General features: G+C 43.0%; 1 protein-coding gene across 1 annotated transcript; it reads left to right on the top strand.

Moving 5' to 3' along the window:
- Window positions 1-1,265: 1,265 nt before the first annotated feature.
- LOC135806802 (uncharacterized) lies at window positions 1,266-12,647 on the top strand. The gene is made up of 4 exons (XM_065321006.1): window positions 1,266-1,353; window positions 3,027-3,096; window positions 8,498-8,891; window positions 11,465-12,647. Exons 2-4 carry the CDS (start codon window positions 3,086-3,088, stop codon window positions 12,401-12,403), a joined length of 1,344 nt encoding a protein of 447 aa, XP_065177078.1. The 5' UTR covers window positions 1,266-1,353; window positions 3,027-3,085; the 3' UTR covers window positions 12,404-12,647.
- The last annotated feature ends 3,950 nt before the right edge of the window (window positions 12,648-16,597 follow it).

Here is a 16,597-nt window from a genome sequence, read left to right as displayed (position 1 = left end):
TAATATACATGTACGTGAGATGAGCTAGTATTGTAAGTTCAAAAGAAATATGGCCACACGACAGTAATTGAGATAATAAGCCAATGACAGGATTTGTAAACAGGGCATGAACGTTCAGTTGATCATCACGTTGCAAACATGCTGGCAATTTAGAGTGGGAGAGTGCTAGAGTGACTGACAGGAGACCAAGAACCGATCGTAGTTTAATGGAAAACCCTACACACATCATCCTCAAAGCAAGTGGTCTCTTCGCTGCAAGTTCCTATTTTCTCGATCCCATTTTCAGCCAGGTTGTATCATCAGGATTAGCAATTAAACATCAGCTATCACAGTGATGTATCCTAGCCGAAAGGTGGATAGAGATGATACTTATTTGCAGCGAAGAGTACACTTGCTTTGAGGATGGAGTTTGCAGGGTTTCCCATGTCTCTTTGTTCTACACCAGGCAACTCATGCAGATTCGTACTATCGTTGTGACATCATCGAGCTCAAGTGCTGTGTACACCGCAAGGTCCCCATTGAGTGATTTTGCGTGGCTAGTTCTAGTAACAGCAAGAGTACTTAAAAACCAGTGTGCAACTGTGCATATCAGATCTGAAACAGCACAGTTCGTGCACTACGTCACCCTGATGAGGTCAGCCAAGCCGCGACTTGCGCACAGGTCAAAATTTCATGTTTCACAGTCCGGAAATCAGACAAGTTTGCATGGTTTGGACGTCCTGTTTTAGGATTACGGTGTTTTTGTGTGACTGCGTACGCTGTGTACATGCACCGGCATGTAAATTCACCCTGCTACTCGTGTCAAAAAACCGAAATCAGGGCAAACTCAGTGACGTGCACCACCGTGACTGGTAACGCAACTATTCACCGTACCTGTGCCTTACCATGCCGTCAGAAATAACGTACTGCACGAATTACGCTCCCACAGGAACCATCCCGAGTTGCACACTCTGGTTTATGTACTCTTGGTAACAGTAGTAGTAGTACTAGTAGTAGTAGTCACGTTCGAGTAGTGGTGTGGTTGAAAAGGTCCAAGTCCTTAGCTGATGTGTCACTACGAGTCTTGTAGTTGATTCGCTACCATCGTACATGGATGTCCGTCCTTACACTTACAGGAGTCCGTCGAAGAGTCTTGCCGCAGTTGCTACGTGTATTTTCTAGCTTACAAGAGCTCAAACAGCCGAGCTTTCCTTTCCAATTGCAAAATACTCCCCCCCCCTTTCTAGATTTACAGTTGTTGTTGCGGGCCAGCAGCAGTTATTGTCGTAACTGATAGTCGCGATCACTCCGGACACTGAAGTACAAGGCGGCAGAAGCTCACCCAGACGGATCGAAGACTGACTGCCACGGACAGTAAGGAGACCTTACATCTGTTTACATTTTTTGTTGCGTTCCCACATTGTTCGTAATCATTTTCTGCTCCGAAACAATGGTTCGTCGAGTTGCTGGTGAATGAAGCACCAGTTAAATGTTTCGTCGACCAGCGCTAACACTATCAGCTTGGCTCGTCAAAAACATGTAGTCGTGGGGAAAGAAAATCGGATGTGCAGTTTATGTGTTGTCTGTACATAAGCAAACTCTTTTCTTTTTGCCAAAATTTAATGACACAAACTCGGCTCAAGACAATCACCGAGAAACGTGAAGACATTTTAAAAAGGATGGAGAAGATACGACTGGAACACAGAAGTTGAGGGAACCGTATGTGCAAGTGTCTTCAATGGAGTTTGCGAGTATTACGAATTGACGTTTGACGGACCAAACAATTAGCGAGTCGCTTTTGAATCTTTACTATCCACTTGATTGTATTTCAACCTGAGCTTAGAGGAGATGATCGGCCTAAGTGTAAATGCTAAGCGACACTAGCTGCTGGTTGGGACCTTATAGCCTTTGTATATGTTTGAATCAAGGAGATTGAGGCTAGTTTCGAATGCCCAGTCTTCCTGACATATCCGAAGGTGCGATCTTCTTTTCTGCCAGTAAAAGAGGGCACTTAACCCTGTTGTAGTCAACCTGGCCAGCCAAGAGGGCCCAGGCCCAATAATTTTGGTTAATTTTGGTGCCGTGTGCAGGTCCAATATGGCACTTGGTACATAGAAAGTCGTTCGCTTGTCGCGCAAGCCAGTTGGTCGCTGTATCCATGCATGGAAACACGGTCGCTATAAGCAGGTGGTCACTAAAACCAGAGGTCGCCTATACCAGATTTTACTATACTCATATTAATGAGCAACCAAAAGAGTGGGCCACGGAAAGAAAGCTATTGTCATAATGTGATGTAGTAGTTCAAAGATGACTGGGGAATGCTTACAACGCTCATGTAGGAGGACTCAATGTAGAGATTTATCGATGCATTGGGGGCTCCTAGTGTACTAGTTTTTGGTCGATTTCACAGAAAGCTTTTGAGTTTTGAAGTTATAAGAAATTTAGTGTAGATTGGTCACTTCTTGGACGACAACTATACCCAAATGGTTTTATTCCACTTATACCTTTACTAAGTTTCTGCGAAAGAAAGAAATTATCTCAGATATATTCATGTACAAGTCTCTCTCCCTCTCTCTCCATTTTCACCCATCCTTTGTAGGTAGGTTCCCTTTCGGGTGGCAGGGGGGGGGGGGGACGCTTTTGAAGGAAACCTCAAACAATAATACATCTCAAAAATTGCCAAAGAATCATAGTATGAGTTTCAGGTCTAAATACAAGCCACAGAACAGTGTGCATAAACAAGCTACAAACCACACACAACAAAGCATAAAATTGGCTCAAACTTCGAAACTCACCCTGCTGTTTACCCTCCAGACAGCTGGAACTATGAATTGAATGCAGAAAACAATCATCAGAAACCAAAGTTCCGTTTAACTGTCGACTTAAAGCGTTCATCAGTATGTAGAATAATATTAATCGCTTTGCTAAGATTGTGTGTGCATTAAACCCTTTGTCAAAATTGTTGGCGTGAAGAGTTTTTCGAAATTAATCAGTCATTCGAAATGTACATAAAACAGCCAATTACGGTGTTGTTTGCCTTGCTCTAGGTTGGTCAACTGGCGGATTGGGCTATAGCTAATGCGATCAAAGGCCTCAAATTTGCAAGATGAAGATCAGGTGAGTCAGGGTAACTCTACTCTTGTGATTGGATGCCTTCCAAGACTCAGAATATGCATGACAAACATGAATGCAGTGTTATCAATTGTCATATGTTTCAGGGAACAGTTCAAACTGAAAACATTTCAGAAGAAACATTGATTGTCACCACCAGCACTCAAACCAGGGTTGTTGTTAGTTCTGTATTTCAACTGCATGTTTGTGCAGTAGTGTACCCAGATTACTCAGGCGCGAAGAGGGAGTGCTCTCAAATCTGCTCTAACGAAAACTTCATAATGCGGCACAAATCGAGTTCGTGTAGTTTATGTCTGGTAACATCCACTGATCACGTGGTAACATCCTCTGATCACGTGGTAACATCCACTGATCACGTGGTAACATCCACTGATCACATTCTAACATCCACTGATCACGTGGTGACATCCACTGATCACACTGCAATGTTTGCCGGTTTGCTTGCGTGCATTTGCACCGCTGCTTGAGTTCTTTGCGACACTGCACACCCATGGCCAGCTTATAGCTTTGCAAACGACAAGCTTGACGTCAAACGTATCTTCCACGACAGTCACGGGTAGCCAAAAATGGTGTCGTTCCTGGATGTCCACGACTTTTTGGTTCCTTTTCGTTTCTTTCTGTTGGCTTCACAGCCAAGTCAAATGTTTTGTTTGCTCCAAGCTCGTCTTAGCATCAATTTTCACTATCCATCCCTTTTATAGTACATGTGTCCTCTTTTATGATCCTGTGGGACGTGTCACGCAGCTTGATACGTGAAAAGTGGATTGTGAGCAACACTGGCTGACACTCAATGACGGCTTTTAACAAATATATGTTGGACTCAGTAGAGCGTCCAGCCCCTATATGATGCCCAACCCCTATATAGAGTCCATTGGTCCAAAATCCACAGTACAGAGTCCAAAATTGGAATCAACTGTGAGCTCAGTTTAGATGGACATCACTCCCTGTATAGAGTCCAGCCAAATGGCTTCACCCCTATATAGAGTCCATTGGTCCAAAATCAACTGTACGGAGTCCAAATTTTGAAATCAACTATAAAGATTAAAGAGTCTTTATGTGGACAACACTCCCTGTATAAAGTCCAGCCAATTAGGCATCCCCTATCGAGTTCGAAATTAGACATAGGATCTGCTGTAAGCAGTGAATATTAACCAGAAAACGGCCTCTCCCTTATCCTTTACATCATTCACTTCTCAAGATAAAAAATATGTATTGAGGCGCCACTGCAGCCACTTCACTACATGAAAAACCCTACAAACACCATCCTCAAATCAAGTGGTCTCTACGCAGACGCTGCAAATTACAATATCTCAATCATGCAGTGTTGCCAAATTATTGTGCACGCGCACACACACATGTACACACCCACACAACGCCAAGAAAATACCTAGAAAAAAACAAGAATCGAAAGAGAATAATGGAGAGCCCAGGATCAATTATTTGTTTTCAAACTATTGCGCGCACGCACACACACACACACACACACACACACACACACACACACACACACAAACTTATAGAACGCCAAGAAAACACCAATAAAAGAGTAGAGACACAATACACACGCAACTCCAACAGCCATGCAAACGTCCACCCATTTACACGTAAAGTCAAGAGGGATAACAAATAATTATACGAAACGAATGCATACGGGGACGGGTACACGCACGCTTACATACACGTAGTAGTGTAAGAGAGTAACATAGTGCAGTGGTCAGCATAATACTAGCACATGCTGAGAGTGCAATAGCAAGCTTCACCATTGCTCATGGCCATGCAAATGTTCAGCAGCACTTCAGTTCCGCAAGCTTCTGAAGATCAGCACACCTGCAACAAATATATAGCACAAGGATACGCTTATTAACGTAATGATGCATGGGAGCACACAACTACCAAGTTCTCAACGAATGTGATGCTCAATGAAAATCAATCCACTCAAAGACCTGTGAACAGGTGACGGTGGGGACAATAATCTATTAGTAATACGAGGAATAAGATCGTTTGTGCACACTCAAGACGCACAGACACACCACCATACATGTAGTGTACACAGTGTTTCACTTCACTGCAACTAAATTGAAATGAGATGATTTGAACAATCTGTACAGCGTTGCCGTCAGTCAGTCTTCCCCAAGATGGAAATGCAATGATTTGTTGTCACGAGGCAGTTTCACTGACACAATGTCATGTTCGTGACATCAAAACGGTTACTTCAGGGAATACGAGTATTAGCTTGAAGCTTTTTCTTGTCATTGGCATACAAGCAATCCTCCTACTACTACTAGTACACTGGCACTGCGTTTGTGGATCCCATTGTATTTGACATCATACTATAATTTGTAGAGGAAGAGTGTCGTGGAGTTTCACATAATTTTCACAGGGATAAAAATACATTTCTCATGAAATAATTATAATAATTGATGATAGCTAGACGATCGTATACGATTGATGCAAAGTCCTTGCAGTCCTTGAGGACTATTACGAAGTGGTTGATTACTTTTAGGGCATTCATTCAAGCAACATCAAACAAACACGATACGCTCCTTGAAAATGGAAACAAATTCAAGCATAACGACAGAACAGCAGACCAATCGAAACGAGTAAAAGCTTCCTTACCTCAGTCATCGTCCTGTCATGTAGTTGGACAGCCTTTTGACACGGTGGTACAGGCAGCTCTTGTCCAGTCAAACAGGGGTATCCTTGTGGCGTCGAACGAAAGAGAGTGTCAGTGTATCTGACTCGTCAGATTGGAACTGTGCTGAACTTTTCTCTTTCTCCGCTTTCTGCTTTCATCCCTCGCTCTGATGAAACCGTTCAAACGTCTTACTGGCAGCAATGGCCAGCCAAACAGGGGATCCTTGTGGCGTCGAACGAAAGAGAGTGTCAGTGTACCTGACTCGTCAGATTTGAACTGTGCTGAACTTTTCTCGTTCTGCAATTTCTGCTTTCATCCCGCGCAGTGATGAAACGTCTTCAGAGAACCACAAGACGCTTTCCAGATTTGATTTTGAACGTCTCCTTATCCTCCTTGGTTACCTCGAGACAGATTACTGTCAGCAACTGCACAGCAGAACTGGGAGCCATGGCTAAAGTGGAGAAAGGAATGCGCTGCCACGAGGCAAGCAAAACAGAAAATGTGTTTGTTCTCTTTCGGGCACAACACACAGGACGGCGTGACTGGATAAACTGGACTCCTGGACTGTGAATAGGGGACTTGTAGAAAAAGTGTACTCCTTATAGGGGATTGCGCGGCAGGATGAAGCTGATCAAAACTGAGTGGACTCCTGGACTCTGTATAGTGGATTTTAGACCAATGGACTCTATATAGGGTGCTGGACATCATATAGTGCATGGACTCTATACTGAGTCCTACATATATTTCAGGAAACGTATTTCAACGTGTCGGTCATAAAAAATAGCCATCATCAGGAGTGAACTTGGTATGCTGGCTACTTGGGTTTAAAAATGAGCAGAGTTGCGAGCAGATAAGAATTCACCCACGCATGTACTATGACGAGGGAGAAACGAAGTTAACAAAACACAAAACATCCCAAAAAAATGTTCGGAAATAGCACGATACCCAACAACTCTAAGGGGGCGTTCAAAATGTCTTCATCAACTGTTCGAACAAATTTTAAAAGAGATTAGTTGAAGTGTCCCATTAGAACGGTTTCTATCATTTGCGCCTATCATTTTAGAGTTTTTCAGGAGAATTGTCAAGGCGATGATGACGTCCGATCAGATCAACTATCTCCACGTACTACGTGACGTAGCTAATCCAAACTCTTCGGAACTAATCCACCTCTCCCATCGGATGAGGTTGTGGAGTTTCGAGGAGTTTCGAGGAACTTCGTTTTTCTGAAGAGGCCAATAATAAGGCCACCTCTTCAGAAAATCGAAACTTCTCGAAAATTCAAAGGTGACAATTCGAACGCGCCCTTAATATGCCACAGGCGCCAAAACAGACAAGTACATGTAACTTACAACCTTCCTGAAAAAGATTTTTGAAAACCAGTGATTGAGTGTCAGCCAGTGTTGCTCACAAGTCAAAACCCACTTATGTATCCTCTTACTAATGGTACTCGGGCAATTAATTGCTGTCTTTGCATTGCTTTGCACCCCTATTGTGGGTGTACAGTGTAGAGTGGTTGCACATCTTGCCAAAGCGGCGCAGACCCCCGAGTCGCATGACGCAGGGTAAAATCTTTATTTCAGGATTACCCAAAGGCGGTAGGCGGCCATGTTGGAGGAAATGCAAGCTGAGGCATCTTAGCAAGTACATCAAAGAAGAGGGAAGCGGGTGGGCTTTTTGGCATTATTTCTTGCTCTTGTTTCAGAGAAGTCGACCCGGATTGTTTGTAGTTGAAACCTGCGAATATGATCAGTGTGGAACGGTCAAATCAGACTGCTTCTACTGTTGCGGCAAGGGCGCCTAATGAAGTACAAGTGCGGAGTCGCGATCGCAGGTCGTCAAAATCTTACCCTACGCTGACAAGCTGGATCAAGTACATGTAGTTGCAACGCAAAGATATCTGGACAGAATTTCGGCCCTAAGCTTGGCGCACTGCGTGGATGCAAAGCGGTTGCTCCTCTTGTGGGAGAAGTCGTCGTTGTGTCATACTTAGTGATAGCTACTGGCTTCTCTACCAAGAAGGACTTCAAACCTATAAATAAAAGAAGCCTCGCATACCATAATGGACTTCTCGTGTTCTCTGGATGGCAGTCGTGAGTCAGTCAAGTGTCAAGCCGTCGGCGGAATAGCGCGAGCTCCAGTGTAGGAGGAAACCCATTCCTAAAACAAATCATCGCCAAAGTCGCAACCTCTATTTTGTACCCGCATAGTATAACCATTTTTTTGTCTGGCTGGGTGAATGAGGTGAAGTTGTTCCAGCAGAATGGGAAACATGTCAAATTGATGTCACCAGGGCTAGGGTGAGCGATACTAGCCATGGTGACAAATCATATTGCCGTGCTACCAAAATTATTGTGCCCTAAAAGCAACGTACCCAGTCCACGTTGAACTGATCAAGCAAGCCAGCAGGCTTATCGCCCAGGAAATGACTTGGTGCACAGAACATACCCTCGCCGTATCCGAGATTATTGTCTTTCCCTTGATTGTTTTCAAGAGTGTAAAATAATGTTACTGAGATGTTTCAGTGTGACCAAAACAAAGCATGTGCGAAACAATTATTATTATTTTTAGCTCTGACATTCAAACACGTTTTCTGATGTTCATGGCCATACCTGACTTTTCTTTTACTGATCCTATCAGGTACATTGTGACGTCAAAAACACAAAACCAAAACAAAACCGAAACAAAAACACCTCAATGCTCAACTGTCAAGGTCCAAAGTTTAGTTTTTCTATTTTATTATTGCATGTACAGAACCAGTCAGGGCTGGACGAAAGCGGAGCTGGAAGAAACCAATGCTCATCCTTACCATCGTGAGTCACGTGCTGTCCGACAACCTCAGCAGTCAGAAAGAGATGCTGAAACTGGCCATCTACGGTCAGAAGACGTCACCAATAGTAACCATCATAGTCCTGCGCATGCGGCGGACTCCATGGACGGATCTGGTAACGAGGAAGAGAATGCACCCGATGAACGTCACGAGTTAATGAATGAAAGCTCCTACAATCTCGACAGTGTCATCTACGATGTGTGGTCCGAGTCATTGCTACCTTACCTTGATGTCAGGTCAATTTTCCGCCTTTGCGGAGTTTCCCGGAAGCTACGAAAACTGTTGCTGACGGAGCAGACATTCAAGGCTATCTGTGTGGTAAGTAATGGGGAGAGGGGGGGGGGGGGGAGGTGAGAAGAATGATGAAATGTACACTTGCAAGAAAATGGAATGATGTCACTGGCTACAGTGCTCCCTTGTTTGGCACCCTTGGCGGTGTAACTTGGTATTTTTTATCACTGTTTCTGGAAAAGCCACTACGAAGTGTGGTGGAGAGTAGTGGCTGTATAGGAAAAAGATACGGCCACATTGTCGAGAAGCAAAGACGAGACGAGTATCTGCCACCGTTTACCGAAAACGCGTTCACAGAACGACCGTACACAGCACGACGTTTCACGGAAAGGCATTCACAGAAGGACTTTTCACCGCCAATTCCGATTCAACGGAATTATAATTATGGAGGACTCAGTGACAGGTCGTGCCCCATAACCAATCACGGTCCTCGTGACCAGTAAAACAGTCACACCCCCCCCCTCCCTGACCAGTCACAAATTAGTTTACCAGTTACATTGCCTCATGACCAGCCACAAATCACCATACGTGTACATGTGTAAAGGACACAGTTCGTGACTGCTCACGGAGTGCTTCGTACTGCAGGACTTGCTGTGGAAACTATAAATCCCTATGACTCTAGTATGAGGGGTCACAGGCAGAATACAGGCGTGACCACTATAATTCTACACGAACAGTTACATGCGAAATGTACAGTTGTGACCACTATTTCCCTGTGAGTAGTCACATGCAGAATGTAGGTATATCTGTATTATTCTTTCTCTTTTCATACAATTCACAAGCCAAGAAGTGATGCGCAGACCGTAGAACCGTACTCATGTTACGATACTGATCGCAAACATTATTATTCATTTAGTCCACGATGGCGTGACGGCAATAAGGACGATTGATTAGTTTCCCCAGGCCATTCAGCACCCATTTCTAAACCTTATCTAACCAAAGTTCTTTTCAAAGCAACATGCCAGTTCAAGAACATCTGTTCAGACATACAGTCATAATTATGGCTACAAGCCTCTTATACGGCCAAAGCAAATGTGCTTACATAATATTATGACACAAAATCTCAATACGAAATAATGAACAAAATGCCAAGAATCTGAAGTCATAATTATCCTTTTACATGTCTGGTGCTGCTCTCCCTAACGACCATGCACAGCAGGCTGCATTTGCACCAGCCATCACAAGAAGCTGTAGTGAGTGAATATTTCTATTAATAAGTAGAAGGCAAAATAGGTAATGGACAAATGAAGGTGGAGGATCGCCCAAAAACACTGACAAAAAGACACTAAACAGGACACAGTACTCGTATGCACGCAATACTTTTTGGATTTCACGGTTCACGTGTGATTCGGCCGGAAACCGAGTTTTTCGCATCCATAGGAACGCCACCACCCTTCAAGGATCAAGGCACAGATGCAGCTCCTCAAGCGGTGGGAGGTGAGTAGATCAGCTCACCAGCAAGTGGTCAAAGACCGAAAATCCCATTCACTGAACCCATGTTTTCCTCGTGCCAGGCCAGAGTTCCCAATTAACTGTGGGTCGCAGCATGGCGGGAAAAAAATCTTTCCGCTTCCAAACAGGACTTGAACCAGGTACCCTCTCTTTCTCAGTCATGGTCTTAGACCATCCCACTATGCCTGCCTGCAAATATTATAATACACGCTAGATCAGCACAACGAGAAAGATCATGTACCATAATGTTACATCAACAAATTTTACCGTTAGAGTTATTTTGGGAGTAGCAATGGAGATGAGTTCGAAGCCTGTGAGTGTGAAGGAAAAAGTTTGTTGATCGCGTGAATGCCCACAGTTGAGTCGCAATGTTTTTACGTGGATCATATGACCGTTCACAGAGAAAGTGGCAGCTGTTTGTGACTGGTCATCGGGATTCAAACTGGTGTGTGGCTTAATGATTGGTCACGGAGATCGTGATCGGTCATCGAGACGTGACTGCTCACTGAGTCCTGCAAATCTTCACAGATTTTTCATTCACCAAATTCTGTGTCGTGGAATCCCGGTTCACGGACGCGTTTTGAGGCCAGCGCAGGAGCTCCAGAAGTGCTCCCGTCCTAAATCGTACTTGTTTCACAGTTTTTCATAGTATATCAATACTTGCTCCGCCTCAGGAGGAAATTCAGCTTCCAGTGCTTCGAGTGACTCAATACACTCGGCAACGTCTCCCAGCCGAACAAACGCATGATTCAAATAATGATGTATATCGATGACATCAGCGGCATGTTTTCGGTGAAACTGTTATGCGTTGAACTTGTTATTCTATAAATGATTCGAATGCGATATAATTACATATATAGCGATGTCATCGGCGACAGGTTTTCGATGAACCTATTTTCCGTGAACCTGATATTCGGCAAAGTGAGCAGTCGCTATATCTGCACTCTGTGAACTGTCTTTCCGTGAAACGTCGCGCTGTGAATGGTCGTTCTGTGAAGGCGTATTTGATGAGCCGTGGAGAACCCAGAACACCAACTTGATCCGCAGTGTTTAAAGTTTTTTTTATAAAATCAAATCAATGTTATGCAGTGTCCTTGAAAGTATGATTGCTGTGATGCTTCATTCTCTTTTTGGTGTTACATGCACAGCGTCGCTACGGAATCAGCCCATTGTTGGATTCATCCGACTTGAAGTACATTGACACCAGCAAAGCGTTGTATGTGGCCATAGCAGTTCTTAGATTAGATCCGATTATGTGTGAACAAATGAACAATCATCTTCCTTCTAACAAATTGGATACTATGCAGTATGGACCTAGTTGCCCCATCCCGTTTCTGCCCTTTCTGTCTTCCAAAATGGGAACGTTCAAATTGGAGAGGTGCTTCCCTGGGAAAATGATTACTGATCTCTACATGGAAGATGTTCGGTTAGTTATAAAAGCTGCAACTAAACACTTGCCCAAGCTGCAGAAAGATGATATTTCGCGAACACGTCACCAGCAGATTCCTCATGTATCAGACTCAGGGTACACCAGCGAAGATCATCTCGACAGACTGAGAGACCTGTCGTTGCAACGATGTGGTTCTCCGGAAGTCTATCAGACACTTCTTATCAAAAGAATTGCACATGCCAGTTCGAAAGTGATTCCCCTCCTTCAGTATCACTATCGCGCTCAGAGACTTCTTAAAGTCGGTCGTGCATTGTCGTCGATAAATGAACAGTTCCCTGAATTACTGCAATGCCTCGGTTTGTTGTGGTCATTAGCAGATGCCCTAAGTCCTGATTTCTTTTTGACATTGCCATTGAGAGCCAGTGCGGGGCATTCCACATTGCAGCTGTACGTCATGAATCAGCTAGATATATCTTTGGAGAACTACTGCATGGTTTGCCTGAAGTACCGCAAGCTCAGAGATAAGCAGGTGATCACAACCGAACTCGGATGGACACAATTCTTCTCCGGTTTGGGCGAGTATCTCAGAAACGTGTTGAGTCTCAACCACAGCGACAACTGCGCCAGCCAAAATGATCTGTTGGATTATTTTACAAAGTATGCTGAGGAGGTTGACTTAAACAGATCTAGTGCTTAGTGCAATACCTATTATTCATATCACAGTACCAGCACTGCTGTAGCTGCACATCTCCAAGTCTATTCCGCCTGCGCCCAACTCGTACGCTATGGTTCCTCCCAATTATCCTCTTATGTTCAGGCTGCCAGTTTTGGAACCATCAGTTGCCTGATGGTGGTATTTATTCAGCTTTTATTTCTTGTGTACTTGCATACTAGTATTAGTTTAGTCCCACAACCTGCTATAAAATGATCAGCTGTAGCACCTACTCCACTTTTATGTTTATGTATCTATGTCAGTAGTATAGGACGAGGGGGTTCTGGCTCACCTTCCAGGTGAGCCAAAATCGACTTTCTCGATCGGCCCTTTGGGCCGCTCTCCAAAGTCTCCCCCCTCGTCCTATACTACTGTACTAAAGGATAGACACCCAAGTACTAATATTACAACTCCAAGTACTAATTTTACACCTCCAAGTAATAATTTTACACCTCCAAGTACTAATTTTACAACTCCAACCACTGATCCCATGTTGGCTCAACCTAGTTCCAGAAAAGTGAGTCAACTTGCTGTCTCCGAGAAAATCGAAAGTGAGCCAACTTCAGCTTTTTCACTTACCCCATCTTGGCTCACTTCGAGGGCTGATGTGGGGTCGGTTTCTGAGCCAACTTCGGGTGGTTCAGCTTTGGGTGATGATTCTTTAAAATTATTCTGTATTAGAGGAACGGTTGCCATAGGTATAACCAAAGATTCTACACAAACTTTCCAAGATGACAAGCAAGAAGCCAACCCCGTTTGACACAGCTGCTATTCTCACTGACTCCCTTGATTGTCGAATTACAATCAAGGATGGGAACAAATGTGGATCACTGACAATCAATGGTAAGGAACCATACATAAAATTCACTGATGAGATAAATATCATGAATGTTGTGAAAAAAGGACAAGAGGACTCTCTGAAATTTTCTTCTGACAGTGACATTTGTAAATCCATCCGTTGTATCGAGAAGAAGATAGAATCCGAAGGAAATGCGGATAGAAGCAGGATTAACACAGCAAAATGTGACCACCCAATCCTATTTCTCCAGATTTCTCCTGATTGTACTATCTTTGATGAGGATAACAAACCATCAAAAACCAACAAGATCAAGCAAGGTGACACCGTCAATGGTATCGTTCACCTGAAGTGGGTTTACAAAGACAAGACCGATGACACTCTCAGTCTCAAACTTGTTGTTGTTGCTATAAAGCATTTCCAGAAAGAAGAAGTGAAATTCTCAGCAAACGATTTGTAAAAATAGTCAAACAATCCACAAAAACAAAAAGCAAAAAAATATTTGTTTTAGAAGTGAAATCATGGATGCCTGGTTTGATGACGACTACTCCACAAACAAGGAAGAAGAAGAAGTGATGGATACATGGATAGATGATGAACACTCTACCAGGAAAGATAAGATGATAGCGGACTACATTGACTATAGAAACCAGGAATGTTTTCCTACAGATATAGAATTGATGATTTTGGAAAATGAAGTCACTCCAGAGGATCTTGTGGTGTATGAGATGAAGAAAAATGATCTGTATGATACCACATCTTTCTTCGAAGAAATAGAAAAATCCAAAACCAGAACAGGAATCGAAAAAAGGTTGGAGATAACCCTGAACAAGGTTGGTTTACCAAAATATCTTAGCAAAACCCCATTCAACAATCTTGTTGATGAAATTCAGCGGATCAAGGTAGTAGCAAATAAAGAGAAAAAAGTCAAAGTGAGTTATCCATTCCTACTTTCGAAACTCATTGATGATGAAGATGATGTGATCAAGATCAAACCATTCATTCCAAAGTGTAAAAAGTCACAACAAAGACTTGATGCCATATGGGAGAGTTATAGAAAATCGAATGTGTAAGAAAAAGTAATAAAATGTCTTTCTTTTTCCTTTTTTTCCTTTTTTTCTTTCTCATGATCACTGGACAAACTGCTTCATCATATCCGGAGCATAACGCATGAATGAAATGCTGCTATCAACCCCCTCCTCAGCCAGATATCTTGGTATTTCATGGTGTCCGAACGCTAACGTGCTACATCCATCTTCTGTGATGTATCGTTTTGTGTCCAATGGTGATAAGGCTATCTTATTAACCGTTTCTCCGAAAATAACGTGTCTATGACTCCGGAGTGTTGTCATTTCTCGATGGAACACGGATTGATTCAAGAGACAATTTCGGAAATCATCATGTGTGATAGTTTTCTTGATCACTGCTGTTTTCACCCCCTTTGCTCTTTTTCCACTTTCCTCACCAGAGTAACTGTACATCTTGGAGCGAAGTCCTACAAACTCAGTGATCAGTTTTCCACCGAGTTCATCTTTGAACAGGCCAACAACTTTCTTGTTTTCTCGGAATATAACGGATGTGATTGATCATAATTGCTTGTATCATACTTCTCAAGAAACTCACTCATGTCACCAAACAGATCATCAGTAAAGAAATGAAGAACCAAGCTGTCTGTATCGGTGTACAAGAGTCTCACATCAGAGCCATACATCACTTTCAGGTGATTGTATTAAAAGTCATACATGAGTGTCTTTGAGAGATCCAAAATCGACATCCCAACATATATGGGCTTGTTGAGGACGACCTTTGTCCTGTTGCTTTGTACTCCGACCAGGTCATTATTGAAGATCACATGGCGGTTGTACGTTGGTTTAGCAACAAGCTGTTTGATTTTTTTCTCCTCACGACTTCTCAACAATTTTATGTTGACTCTCCTCCGAACGTTCTCCATAGTTTTCCCAAACACCGCATTGTTCATCAGTTTATAGAAGTCCTTAGGGAAATCATCCTTTGCCTTCTTCCGGAGGTCTGTATTCTTCTCGATGTAGTTTCTCATCCACGGTGTCTGAGTAAATTTCAGAGCACGATGAATTTTGACACAACGTAGTCCGAGCTGAGTGTAGAGTTTCAAGTTTCGGTAATGGAGAACGTACTTTGTCTTGTCCCTCAAGTTTGGTACAAGTTTGAGAGCATCTACTCCGGAAGAATTGAGTATATCAACAAGCTCCTGCTGGTATGGAGATAGCATGTCCTCATTGACGGAAAGACGTTCCGGAGCAACTGGATAATCGTTGTGCTCCTCATGAAGTTCGTGTGGATATTCCAGATCACAAGAAACAAGTGGTAGCAGAAAACGTTTTCATGTATCATATCGAGATGTGTTAGGAGAAAAAGCGGTAATCCGATACATCACAGAAAATGGTGTAACAACGGCATATCTGACCTTCATCAACAACACATTGACATTACCAACTGTGAGTGGATACAATCTCATTGATGAATGGGAGCTGGTTTATCATGAGTACTGAAAATCTTAACTATATGTAGATAAAAAAATGGAAATACATCATTTCTTAATACTGCTGACCATGCTACCATTTACTCTTGGTTGTATTCGTGATCCGTTGGATAAGGATGGACTCTGCTTGACAACGAAACCTCCTACTGTCATCCAAAGTGAAAGACCAACTCCGGTTGACATCCCTAGTGAAACATCACCACCAACAGATCATATCACTACACAACCACCTTACGTTCAGACGAAACCAGGAAACGGGGATAACCCTCATTTGACAGACCCCAATCTTTATCTTTTATCTCTGATTGTTATTCCTATAGTTGGTGCTGTTGTATATGTCATAAAACGTTCATGCTGTTCGATGAGTGTTGACCCTGAAAATGATCCAAGAAATTTACAACATCAGCCTAGGTTAGATTATTATTATTATTATTTATTGCAACATCTCAAGACTCGGCGGAAACACCGGCCAATATTACGAGAGTGGGTGATTGCCAACCACGGCGATAAATAGAAATAAGGGGAGGGAAAAAGAAAGAGTAGCAAAACGAACAGCAACAACAACTCCGTAAAGAAAGATAATGTCAAATAAAAACAGTGAAAAACACAGAGACGCAAAGGACATGTGGATAATGAGCTATGCATGTCGTAGTAAATAAGGGGCGGCACGGATCTTAAACAGGCGGAGTGAGGTCAGGTCCTTAACTTCTCTGGGTAGAGTGAGCCAAACAGAATAAGCAATAAAGAGAGGGGAGCGCAAAAGAGTGGATGAGTTACACTTAGGGAGTAAGAGCGAGTTTCTAGTTCTTAGAGAAGAGAACCAATTAAAACACATGAGATGAAGTGGGCACAACTCAAGCTTAAT

Source organism: Sycon ciliatum, chromosome 1, assembly GCF_964019385.1.
Source record: "Sycon ciliatum chromosome 1, ocSycCili1.1, whole genome shotgun sequence".
In the NCBI taxonomy this organism is placed as follows: domain Eukaryota; kingdom Metazoa; phylum Porifera; class Calcarea; order Leucosolenida; family Sycettidae; genus Sycon; species Sycon ciliatum.
Note: the sequence above shows the minus strand (reverse complement) of the source record. Positions and strands in the feature narration are given on the sequence as shown.